This window comes from Ovis aries, chromosome 1 (genome assembly GCF_016772045.2).
Source record: "Ovis aries strain OAR_USU_Benz2616 breed Rambouillet chromosome 1, ARS-UI_Ramb_v3.0, whole genome shotgun sequence".
Lineage (NCBI taxonomy): Eukaryota > Metazoa > Chordata > Mammalia > Artiodactyla > Bovidae > Ovis > Ovis aries.
In genome coordinates, this window is record NC_056054.1 from 192,048,873 (window position 1) to 192,062,728 (window position 13,856).

General features: G+C 34.3%; 1 protein-coding gene across 1 annotated transcript in view; it reads left to right on the forward strand.

Moving 5' to 3' along the window:
* Positions 1-13,856, forward strand: part of PIGX (phosphatidylinositol glycan anchor biosynthesis class X) — a 29,560-nt gene that overhangs the window by 10,541 nt on the left and 5,163 nt on the right. The window contains exons 4-5 of the mRNA XM_060397249.1: positions 2,492-2,633; positions 12,770-12,983. Of these exons, the coding sequence (XP_060253232.1) occupies positions 2,492-2,633; positions 12,770-12,983 (356 nt within the window). The remainder of the gene's footprint in view (positions 1-2,491; positions 2,634-12,769; positions 12,984-13,856) is intronic.

A 13,856-nucleotide genomic window follows, 5' to 3' on the forward strand; every position in this document is an offset into this window, starting at 1 on the left:
CTTTAGTGATACTGTCTTGAAAGTCATGAAATTGGCCCTTCACAAAATGAAGCACCAGGCTTGATTGCCAATAGCAGGCTCTCCCAGAAATACTAGTTGGAACTGGCATATTTTATTTCCAGTATTGACCCCTTGGGTTTTGTTGCTTCTTGATTAACCATGTTCAGATTTGAAAGAAGTCCCTAATTTCAGTCTCTTGCATCAATTTCCAGGTTGCAGGGTGTCAGTTTTTCTTTCTGGAGGTAAAGAAACCTGAGACCATACCTGCAGGTCTGTGGGACCAAGGCTGCCTGGCAGCAGATCCCAGGCATAGTCTGAAGGACAAGCGAGCTGAGGCTGTGGCTTGGAGGAGGCCGTATCTCCTCCTCCTATTGATTTCCAATTTAATGCCAAGTTGTTAAGAGACCATATTCTGCTTGATTTCAGTTCTTTTAAACTTTTAGAGACTTCTTTTAATGCTCAGCATATAGTTTTTCTCATGCACTTAGAATGTTCTATTACTATAATTGTCAGTTAGATCTGTATCTTTACTGATTTTCTCTCTACTTGTTCTATCCATTACTGAGAGAAGGGTATCAAAATCTTTTGCTGTAATTGTAGATTTATCTGTTTATCCTTATGGTGCTACCAGTTTTTACTATGATGTAAAATACAGGAATCTTTGAAGCTCTGTTATTGGATGCACACAATTATATTTTATATATAAATTATTGTTATATTTTATTTTCTTGTTATATTTTCTTGATGATTGACCCTTTTATTTTTGTGTGGTATTATTCTTTATCCATGGCAATACTCCTTGTCCTAAAGTCTTCTTTTTCAGTATTATTATAGCCACTCTATAGTATTGTTATTAATATTTGCATACATTTTTCCATCCTTCTACTTTTACCTGTGTTTATATTTGCCATTTCTTGTGGACAGCATATAGTTAAGTGTTGCTATTTCATCCAATCTGTCAATCTCTGTATTTTAACTGGAGTGATTAGACCATATACTTTTAATGTTAATATAGATTTGGTTTGGTTGGGTTAAATTTATTCATCTTGCTTCTTTTCTATATCTTTTTCTATTTGTACCATCTAATCTTTTTTTCTTTTTTCTTGCCTTATTTTGGATAAATGGAATATTCTTTGATCATTCCATTTTATCTCCATTTTTGGCTTATTAACTATACCTCTCTCTTTTTAAAAAATTAGTTGCTTTAGGGCTTACAATTTTAACTTGTCACAGACTACCTTCAGATAATACTGTTTCATACCATGAATAATGCATGAATCTTATAGCAGAATAGTTCATTTCTTTCTCCTCACCTTTATGCTATTCTTGCCATATGTTAATTAACTTTATGCTTTTTTGCTTATGTTATAAACCTGCCATATATTGTTGGGTTACTTTTGCTCTGATCAGTCATATTTTTTTACACTATTATTTATTTTAATTGTGGTAAAATACCTGTAACATAAAATATGCTGTCCTAACTGTTTTAAATTGTACACTTTGGAGGCATTGAGGATATTCCCATTGTTGTGTTACCATTATTACTAATATCCATAGACTGCTCTTCATCTTACAAAACTGAAATCTGTACCTCTTAACAGTAACTCCTCATCCCCATCCCCCAACCACCTGCCCCTGGCAACCGCCATTCTACTTTCTATCTCAGTGGGATCTCTGCTGAACTCTTTGGTTTCTGTCCTTTGGTTGGTAGAATGCAGTGTCTTTGTGAAATTTCAGAATTTCTTATCTTTCAGTTCCTTGGTAATTCCTTGTCCAGTCTTGTGGAGTTACATATTACTCATGTTTGTTTTAGTATTCAATAAAAATTCAAGGGGACTCCAATTCAGACTTCTAGAACTCTTTGTACAAAGATACTTCCTTTCTGGAACATAGTGCTGTGACTTTTAGCTGCTTAAGCCTCCCTTATCTTCTATCCCTGTTTTCTCAGTTAAGGAAAACCACCATGCTTGGGACCTCCTTCTCTGCACTGGGTCCAAAATAAGCCTCCAGAGAGAAAGCTGAGACAATTCTACATTTATGTTTATAACCTATTTTAGATTAATACTTGTAGTGTGGTCTGAGGTAGAGGTCACAGTTCAGTTTTTTCTGTATAGGTACACAGTTGTTTCAGCATTGTTTGTTGAAAAGATAATCTTTTCCCCATCAAATTATATTGGCACCTTTATTTTTAAAAAGTGTGTGTCTGTTTCTGGACTTCATCCTTTCCCATTGATGTTTGTCTGATTTCACCCTAATATGATACTGTGACTATGACATGAATTTATGAAAGATCTAATGAGTGATTCTGATGTGATATAAATATTTCATTTGACTTCATGACCTTCTTTTGAAAAACTAATTTGAAATATAATATTTGTACTAATTTAAATATAAGCTTGTTATATTATATTAGCTTGTTTAAAAATTGAATGAATTCTTAAGAAAAAAAAATTAAATGAAGATATTTACTTAAAACATACTTGTCTTACAGAGACCTGTTAACAAAAGTGAAATTTGGAGAAAGCATTGAGGACTTGCAGACCTGTCGACTCTTAATTAAACAGTACATCCCAACAGGACTCTTTGTGGATCCGTATGAGTTGGCTTCATTACGAGAGAGAAACATAACAGAGGTACAACTGTTAGAGGGTTTTTTTGAGAGGGTTGTAATTGGGTTAAGAAAAAATAGATAAGATGACATTGTAGTTATTTTTTAATTCATTTTGTTAAGTGTATATAAAAGATAGGATGGGAGTAGTCTTTAAAAAGTGAGTGAAATTTGTCATACTTGTCTGTAATAAGTCAGCTAAAATGACATTTATATTAAAGCTTGTCTTTGAAAAGATTAGTGGTTAATAAATACTGCTTCAACAACAACTTTGTTAAAATTTGACATATACCCCAGCATATATGTGGGGTACATATATATATGTATAATTTGGGTATGGGAGGAAAGAAAACAAATATTTATTGGATATCTATATAACAGGTTTTTTTTTTTAAGGAAGCAAGATAAAATTAAGCATTATAAGAAAGATTATGTCCTACACCCTTTACATAGATTAATCTTTAGAGCATCCTTGGAAAGATTCCATTTTCTAGATAAGGAAACAGGCACAAAGGGTCCAAATAACTTATCCCGGATCACATAGGTAAATGGAAAAGCCAAGAAATGAATCCAGGATTGTCTAATTGCAAAGTTTTTTGTTCTTTTGGGAAATGAATCTTACTCCTTAGTTAAGAGTTTGCGGAACTTTGATAAGAATCACCAGGGGGTATTTTTGGTGCAGATTATTGTCTTTCTGAGAAAGCTTAATTCAGCAAATCATATGGATCCCCAAATCTGTTAATGACTGAAGTGATTCCTATTAAGAAATTTTGGGAAACTGTCTTAGTTCATTCTATATATGAATTTGAAAAAGACAAAATACATTTGGATACACTTGGAGTCATTTAGAATGGTGGTTTATTTCTAATTGTGGTTTAGTCTAATTTCTTCACCTGTTTTATTTACATTTGGTTTTGAGTAGGTAATTATATCCTCATGGTTTATAATTCAGGGAGTATAAAAAGTGTACAATGCTAAACTTTCACCTATTTTAACCCCTAGTTATCATTTCTTCCTATTTCTGTTTCTGTGTCTGTATGGCAGTTTAGGTACACATGTTCACATATATGGCAGTTTAGATACATATGTGGGAAGATTCCTTTTTTTTTTTTCATTTGTTTCTTTTTTTCACTGAGCATGAATTCTAAATGAGGCTTTTTAATTTTTACACAGTATGTTTTGGGAATTCCCTGGCAGTACAGTGGTTAGGACTCCACACTTTCACTGCCAAGGGCCCAGGTTCAGTCTCTGGTCTGGGAATTAAGATTCTGCAAGCTGAATGGTACAGCTAAAAAAAAAGTACATTTCAAATTTAAATACAGTTCTTGGCTTGTACTGACATGGATTGGAATCATATTTAAGTTTAATAAAATGATCTACCATGTTTTAAGAAAGTAGAATTTTTTTATGTATAGATACCCCAAAAGAGGTCACATGCCTACATACCCATACCTGCGGTTGGGATGAGATAGGGGTGTGTGCAGGTTGACTATAATGAGAAAATAAGGTGGGTAAAGGGTCCCATTATAGACTGTTGACAGCTTTATCTTGATTTTCTGCTTCCTAATTCTCTAATATGTAATTACAAATCTTTTATGTGAATTTACTTTTTCATTTTGGAAGCTTCTAGAAAAATAGATGTCTCGTTTGTATAATTAGAAGTTGATTTCCTGATATATTAGATGCTATTTCCTTCTGCCCAGCTGAGTTGAGACTGTGGCCCCAATTCTTTGTGCAAAGAAACTTTGTCATGAGATATGTTATTATTTGGTGAATTTAACTAGATAGAAGAGAATTTATACATAGGGAATGATTGATGCTTATATATCTCGACTCTATTAGATAAGACAAAATTTTTGACTGTATGGATGATATGGCAACAAAATGTTTTTTAAAAGAGCTTCTGAGCAATTTGAAAATAAAAACAAGTCTTAACTAGTTTCATTGTAGATTTTTAATAAAAATCTCTCACATTCTTTGGAAATGGCATAATATTAGATTGAAACATAAGAAATTGATATTTTATAGGTCAAAATGGAAGTGTTTCTGAAATTGCAGGTTTCACTCAGTCAAAATGCGTTAGGACTTCTGCCTTGGCCAAGTTGAAGAACAGGGAACACATGTGCTTTCTGCTTGAAACAACCAAGAAGTAGACAAAATATAAGAAAGAATGGAAAAAATAATTGAATATCAAGCAGTGAAATCTTAGAGATGAGAAATAAATAAGCTTAGCCCTTCAGTTGTCCTAGTTTATTACACGAGAGTTCAGACTGTAGTGCAGGGAGGGTGAACCTAAGCAGAGCCTAGTGGACTTCTTGAGTTAAGGAGATAAAGGTAAGATTTGGGAAAGACCAAAGTCACTAAAAGTGCTTTCCAGGTGACACTAGTGGTAAAGAACCCGCCTGCCAATGCAGGAGACATAAGAGATGCAGGTTTGATCCCTGGGTTGGGCAGATTCCCTGGAGGATGGTATGGCATGGCAACCCACTCCAGTATTCTTGTCTGGAGAATCCTATGAACAGTCCATAGGGTCACACAGAGTCAGATATGACTGAAGTGACTTAGCATGCATGCACACAGTGTCACTAGAATTCACAAACAGTGTATCAGAGAAGAGAGAACTACATAGAGACAAATTCCAGAGATCCACAGAGATTCCCCTGAATGCATAGTTGAGTATTAATTAATGCATGCATGTGAGGAAACTGCTTGATGCTGGGAAAAGAACTATATGAAAAAATTAGAGGTAGTAGTATCTCACACAGGTCTGGTTGTGGTACTTGTTCCCACCAACCAGACTGAGAAAATCCTTGTAATTCATTAGGCTTTGGATAGAGTAAACAGAAAAACTCAGTAGTGGGGAATACTAAGCCCTGGAATGAACATTATTTCAGTCCTACCTAAACAAATTTCAAAACCAAGACCTTGCAAAAATCAGACAGTTGCAAATAACCTTACAGCATTACAAAGAAAGCTCAAGAATATTTATAGGAATGCAGAAATATCTAGTACCCAACAGGATCAAAATGTCTTGACTCTAGTAAAAGTTTTGCAAGGATGCAAGGATGTGGGAAAATATGACTTGTAATGAGGAGGTAAATGATTCAGTCAATGCTGATCATAGCTGTATTCCTTATGTTCAGAAAGGTAAATAGAGAAATGGAAGATACTTGAAAGGACAGTTGACCTTTTAAAAATTAAGACAGCAAGTATGAGACGGAAAATATTCTGGATGGAATTAATGGCAGATCAATGCAGAAGAAAAGATTAATGAACTTGAAATCATAGCAATAGAAACTACCAAAAGTATAAAACAGATAAAGAAAAGAAATGTAAAAAGTGAGTAGAACATTAGTGAGTTGTGGAACAACTTCATGTGACCTACCATAAGTCTAATTGGGTTATTTCTAAGAGATACCTGCGTCCTCACTTTCATTACAGCATTATTTACAATAGCCAGGATATGGAAGCAACCTAGGCATCCATCAATAGGTGAATGGACAAAGAAAATGTGAGATATATATTTCTGAAAATGAGATGTGTATAAATATGTATATATTTACTTGTATTTGTGTATATATGTGTATATACACATGTATATGTATACCCATACACAGAGATACACAGAATGGAATGTTATGCAAACATTAAAAAAAAAAGAAAAAATTCTGCCATTTGCAACAAAACACATGAACTTTGAAAGTGTTATGCTAGGTAAAATAAATCAAAGAAAGACAAATACTGTACGATCTCACTTATATGGGGAATATAAGAAAAACTGAACTCATAAAGAGAGAGTAGACTGGTCATTGCCAGGGGTGAGAATGTAGGAGAAATGGGTGAAGGTAGTCAGAAAGTACAAACTTATAGTTATAAGATGAGTTAAGTTCTGAAAATCTAATGTATAGCCTGGTGACTATAGTTAACAAACTGTATTGCTAAGAGAGTATACCTTAAATGTTCTCACATGCACACACACTGAAAGGTAACTGTGTGAGGTGATGGACATTTTAACTGATGTTATTATGGTAATTATTTTTCAAAATATACATATATCAGATCTTCATGTTATATACCTTAAACCTATACAATGTTATATGTCATATCTCAATAAAACCGAGCAGGGGAGGTGTAATGGAAATCCCCAAGGAGAGATGAAAGAGATGGAGATGGAAAAAAATATTTGAAGAAATAATGGCTCAGAAAATTTCAAATTTGATGGAAACTACAAACCCACATAGCTACAATGCTCAAGTGCAAGAAATATGAAAGAAACTATATCAATGTACAAGATAATAAAATTGTTTAAAACAGTGATGATGAGAAAATCATAAAAGCATCAAGATGAAAAAAAAAACACATAAAATACAGAGGACCAAAGGTAAGAATAACGGCAGATTTCTTGTCAAAAATAATGCAAACAAGAAAATGGAGCATCAGCATATTTAAAATATAGAAAGAAAAAAAAAAACCTGTGAATTTAAAATTCTTTATACAGTGAAAATGCCTTTCAAGGTAAAGGTGAAGTAAAGACTTTTTCAGACATAAAGGTTGAAAGAATTCATCACCATCAGACCTCCAATACCAGAAACGTTAGAAGAGATCCTTCAGGCAGAAGGAAAGTGATACCAGATGAAATCTGTATCTACACCAAGGAAAGAAGAACACTTGAAATGATAACTACATTCGTAAAAATAAGATTTTTTTCCATATTATGTAAATTTTCCCAAGATAATTGACAAAAATAACAACAATGTAGTGTAGCATCCATACCAGGTCTAAGAATAAAATATATGATAGCACTATCACAAGGTTGAGAGGTGAAAAACAAAACACACTTTAGTAAGGTTGTTACACTAAATGTAAGGTAGTTTAGTGTCACTTGGAAGTAGACTGATACAGTAAAGATCTTTACTATTAACTCTGAAGTAACTGCAAAAATAACAGAGTCGTAGTTAATATGCCAGCACAGCAGATTAAATGGAACTATTAAAAAATTGAGTCTATTGGAGAGAAGGCAGAGAAAGAACATAAAGGGAACAAAAGATAAAGATACAGAGAACAAGATGAATTAAACTTAACCATATTAATAATCATATTAAATGTAAATGTCTAAATATCTCCATTAAAAGTCTGAGATTTTCAGATTGGATGAGAAATCAAGACCTAACTGTATATTGCATATAAGAAATGAACTTTAACTTTTAAAACAAAAGATAAGACATGCTCACCCTGATCAAAGGAAAGCTGATGTGGTTATATTAATATTAGGCAAAGGGATTCAAGAGCAAAGATTGTCACAAGTGCTAAAGACTATCACTGTTTTAATAAAGGGATCAACTAGTCAGCAGGAAATAATAATTCTAAACATTTATGTCACTAATAACAGATTCAAAATGCAAATAAAAATTGGTAGAACTGTAAGGTGGAATAGATGAATCCACACTTATAGTTGGAGATTTCAGTACCCTTCTCTCAATAATTGATGTAATAAGTAGATAGAAAGTTGGTAAGGATATGAAAGATTGGAACAAAACTATGAACCAACTCCCTGATCTAATTGGCATTTACTGACCATTCCACCCAACAACAGTGGAATACATGTTCTTTATAAGTATACATGCAGTATTTTTCAAGATAGATCATTCTAGGCTATAAAACAAGCCTCAATAAATTTAGAATTCAAGTCTTACAAAGAATATTCTTGACTGCAAATGAACTAAATTAGAAATAAAGAATAGAAAGATCTTTAGAAAATCTTCAAATATTTGGAAACTAACTAACACACTTCTAAGTAATCCATGGGTCAAAAGAAGAAATCAGAAGGGAAATAAAGTATTTTGAACTGAATGAAAATTAAAACATAACATACCAGAACTAATGGGATACTGCTAAAGCTGTGTTTAGAGGGAAATTTGTAGCACTAAAATGCATATTTATTTGAAAAAAGATCTCAATTAACGTTTTCAACTAAGCCTCTTTAATCTGTGATGAACACGTGAAACCACAGTAGAAGGATGGAAATAATGAAGGTCACAGAAGAAATTAATGAACTAGAAAACAGACACACACAGTAGGGAAAGCTGGTGAAACCAAAAACTTGTAGTTTAAGATGGATAAAATTGATAAACTCTTTAGCCAGACTGACTAGAAAAACATGGGTGCTGTTAGAATTAACATTCCGGGGCTTCCCTGATGGTACTGTGGTTAAGAATCTACCTGCCAGTGCAGAGGACACGGATTCAATCCTAGTCCAGGAAGATCCCACATGCCTCAGAGCAGCTAACCCCGTGCATCCCAGCTACTGAAGCTCGAGCTCTAGAGCCCCCAAGCTGCAACAAGAAGCCTCCACAACGATAAGCCCACTTACTGCAACAAAGAGTAGCCACCACTCTCCGCAACAAGAGAAAACTAGCACACAGCAATGAAGACAGCATGACCAAAAATAAAAATACATAAATAAGTAATTAAAAAGAATTAACATCCCAGTGTCAGAAAAGTATTTATTGTTACACATTTCATTTTTCTAGTTTTACAATTTTAGATTGTATAAGTTATTCAAAGATACCAATTACTTTGTCTTAATTGGGAAATGTTTTAGATTTTTTTGTTGTTTTGAATTTTTTTGATAGAGCTGTGGTCTAGGGGAGAAAGTTCTGTTCAGTGTTACAGTTATGGTACAAAGATTTTATTGCTTAATTCATTTAACTTTGCTAAGGTAGTTTTTGGTATGCGTGGTTTAGTGTTGTCATGAAAAAGTGTAGGCCCAGTGCTTCTTAGCTGCAGCATGAGGACTCTTGGTTGCGGCATGTTCCGCAACCAGGGATCCAGTTCCTTGACCAGGGATCGAACCTGGCCCCCTATATTCAGAGCACAGAGTCTTAGCCACTGGACCACCAGGGAAGTCCCTAAGGCTGATTTTTGAGATTCAGATACCCAGAATAAAAGTTTCTGAACCATCACCAAATAACCCTTTGACTAATAGAGCCCTCTCTGAAGCCCAAAATGCCATTTAAAATATTCTTAGTTTTGTAGAAGTTTCCGTATTTTTATTTCTATGGAAAATAAACAGTAAACAAAAACTCATTAATTAGAGAAGCTGAAGATCATAATGCCATCATAAATTCTAAATAGCACTATCAAGAATATACTTTGTGTTAGTTCTACTTATTGTACTTAATTTTCAACTAGATAAATATTGGCTGTCTTATTTAACCTAACTGAATAGGGCAATCTCTTTGACCTGGCTTTGAATCTTGTCCCCTCTTCTTACTAGCTACTATATTGTTTATCCACCCTGATACTTTGTTTACACATTTAGATAACAGGCCTGAAACAGTGGAAACAGGGTCAGACTTTATTTTGGAGGGCTCCAAAATCACTGCAGATGGTGACTGCAGCCGTGAAGTTAAAAGACGCTTACTCCTTGGAAGAAAAGTTATTACCAACCTAGATAGTATATTCAAAAGCAGAGACATCACTTTGCCGACTAAGGTCCGTCTAGTCAAGACTATGGTTTTTCCAGTGGTCATGTATGGATGTGAGAGTTGGACTGTGAAGAAGGCTGAGCATCGAAGAATTGATGCTTTTGAACTGTGGTGTTGGAGAAGACTCTTGAGAGTCCCTTGGACTGCAAGGAGATCCAACCAGTCCATTCTGAAGGAGATCAGCCCTGGGATTACTCTGGAAGGAATGATGGTAAAGCTGAAACTCCAGTACTTTGGCTACCTCATGCGAAGAGTTGACTCATTGGAAAAGACTGATGCTGGGAGGGATTGGGGGCAGGAGGCGAAGGGGAGGAACGAGGATGAGATGGCTGGATGGCATCACGGACTCGATAGACGTGAGTCTGAGTGAACTCCGGGAGCTGGTGATGGACAGGGAGGCCTGGCGTCCTGCGATTCATGGGGTCGCAAAGAGTCAGACACAACTGAGCGACTGAACTGAACTGAACTGAAGAGTTCCTACCTGTAGGAATGTTGTGGAAATTAAAGAAGCGAATGTATATAAACCACTGAGCTTAACTGGTACTCAAAGAAAGTTACCTTTATTATTACCGGGTCATTCTATACATCTTTGTTGACAAGATAGAAAATATGTGTTATTTTGATTTATATCTAGTTGTATGCAAAGAGAGTGCATTGATAAACTTCTAGCAGAAGGTCTCTAGTGAAAGTTCTTAGGGATTTGCTGTTGTAATCTTCTTGGTCAACATTTTTATACTTAGATAAAAATACAGAAGATATGGTTATCAAGTTCATAAATGTTACATAAATGGTTGACAGATTGGGATTTCAGTTAAATCTCAACAGCCTGGAAAAAATGGACAATAGCCAAAAAGATAAAATATAATAGAGATAAATATAAGTCCCTGGATTTAATTAGTGAAAAGTCAATTACTTGAAAAAATTGGGTGGGAGTTCCTTAAAAGTTTTCTGTAAAAAGTTCAAATGAAAAATATAAGGATGAATAGGCAGAGCACTGGGTCATTGAAACTATTCAGTATGATACGTGTCATTTTATATTAGTCAAAATCCATAGGCTATACAACATAAAGAGTGAACACTGACTTAAACTATAGACTGTAGTTAATAATAATGTATCAGTATTGGCTTAATGAATTGTAACAAATGTACCAAACTGATTTTAATAATAGAGAAAACTGTGACTGTGTTTGGTTTTTCTGTACCTAAAATTGCTCTAAAAAATGAAGTCTATTAGTTTTTAAAAATTGTATATATATATATGTCACACTGAAATTAGGCTGCTAAAAAGTTAATGCAATTTTTAAACCTAGAAACTAGGAAAAAATGTAATTTTTGCTAAAGAAGATAGTATTGCTACTATTTTCTCTGAGTATTTCAAAAGGCAACTGATAGGATGAATGGTTTGGAAAACCATGTCTTGATGAGACCAAGAAAACTACATATTTCTTTGGGGAGGAGAAAACATATAGAGGAAGGTGGTTGCCTTCTAAGTTATGAGGGACCCTTAGTAAAACAAATAACATATTTTTTGCAAATATTGTAAGCATGGGCAGTTGGTGAATTGTTATGGGTTAGAGAATCAAGTTTCTACTAATAAAAAGGGAATAAATCTAATAGCACATTAAATGAGATGACTTAAAATAATGAACTTCCTTCCAATCATTGAAAGCATTAAAACAGTAGCTGGATCTTTGAAAAATACTCTCATTGGAACAGTGGTTTAAACTGATCACTTCTCAAGTTCCTTATGAGTCATAAGATTATAATTCTTTGACCTTTGCTAGTAAGTTCTATTACTCCTGTGATGAACAGGGAAGAAACAACATGTGAAAATACAGCATTTGGTGTCATTGTCAAACAGAAGAATTAGGATGCCAGCTCTGGTGGGTAGAAATTAATGCTGGTTTTTTCTCCTTATGTAAGTGAATCTGAAGAAAAGTTGCATGTGTGTATGCATACACATGCACACATATTATGTATATAATGTTCATATGCGTGTGTGTGTGTGGTTTCATAAATAAATATGTATATATGGATACATTTACAATGTAAGACTGATTTCTGCCACGTGTGCATTTTTACTTTTGGCATAAAACACTTATTTTAAAATGTTTTCTTACCATATTATTTTTTTAAAGAATCGTTACCATTTTTTCCATTAACTCTTTGTATCCAAAAAAGAGTGCTGACTTTGCTTTGACTTCCTGCCCGCAGTGCTCTGTCTTACTCGCCACCATCTTACTTGCTTCTTTGAAGAACAGGAAATTACCAGAGTGATACCTATCATTTTAACCCAATACTGGGTTAGGTGTTTTTATCATAGTTATCATGCTAATTGAATAATGCTGTATTTATTCCTGAAGTTTCTTTTCTTGGTACCTGTTTTGTTACCAAAGCAAAGGTTATAAGGAAATTACATAGAAATTTTTATTATGAGGAAATTTCACACCTCAGAGTATAATTTCTTCAGTTTACTTTTAGTAAGCTTCTATTAAACACAGATCACAGCTTGTGTTTTCTACTTAAAACTGAGGATGGAAGAGGAATGAAAATTGTTTATAAGGGGTGGTGTGTTTGACATTTTTGTTCATCTATATAGCAGTCTTCTGGTTTTTGTTTTTTACATCTTCCTCATTCATTTCTTCTGGACTAATATTTGTATTCTTTTTGACAGGCAGTGATGGTTTCAGAAAATTTTAATATAGAGGCTCCCAACTATTTGTCCAAGGAATCTGAAGTTCTCATTTATGCTAGACAAGATTCACAGTGCATTGATTGTTTCCAAGCTTTTTTGCCTGTGCACTATCGCTATCATCGGCCACATATTAAAGATGGAGAAACTTTTACTGTGGTCCATAACCCTGATTTATTGATGTATTGTGACCAAGGTAAGGGTTACAAATCTTTCTGGAGAGTTGAAAATAAGAGTAAAGGTATGGTGGTAAGTCAAGGACAGTGATAACAAAGTCATGTTTCTTTTTTCTTTCTGTTAAACTTTTGATTGTAAAATAAAGCACTGATATAGAAAAACTTCACAAATATATAGTTTAGTGAATTATTAGAGGGGAAATAGCCATGTAACTACCACCCAGGTCAAGAAGCAACTTTGCCAGTCAGCATAGCAGTAGCCCCACCGGTCCTGTCCCAATCTCCTTTCCTGTAAGAGTAACCCACTCTCCTGACTTTTAATCACTTCCTTATGTTTCTTTTATACTTTCATCACTCAAGTGGGCATTCTTAGACACGATAGCTTAGTCTTGCCCATTAAGAAAATGTTATTTCTGTTAAGTCTATTAATTACAGATTTCTCCTCTATTTCATTCTTTAAAGAAAATTTTATCTGTTGAAGAACCAGAGTCATTTGAGACCCTGTCATTGTTGAGGTTTGGATGACTATACTCATTAGTTCATCTGACTTCTTCATTGCTTGGAAATTGGTAGCTAGCTTGAGAGGTGTGGTCAGATTCAGGTTTGATTCTTTTGGTAAGACTATAGGTGGTGCTGTGCTGTTTTATGAGTGGGCATATAATGCATGGTGTGTTTTTTTTTTCAGCCATTGATGCCTCTGCTGCTTTCTGTTTCTTCATACTGATATTGCAGGATTGCATACTGATATTGTAGCTGTTCGTGCTTTGTGTCCACTTGCATGTATTTTAGGGATACTTTATCACCTAGTTTTGTTGTAAAAGTTGTCTACGAGTTACTGGTTTTGTGTAGAATTGTTCTCCTTTTATGTGTGGATTTCAGCAAATTAAAAAACT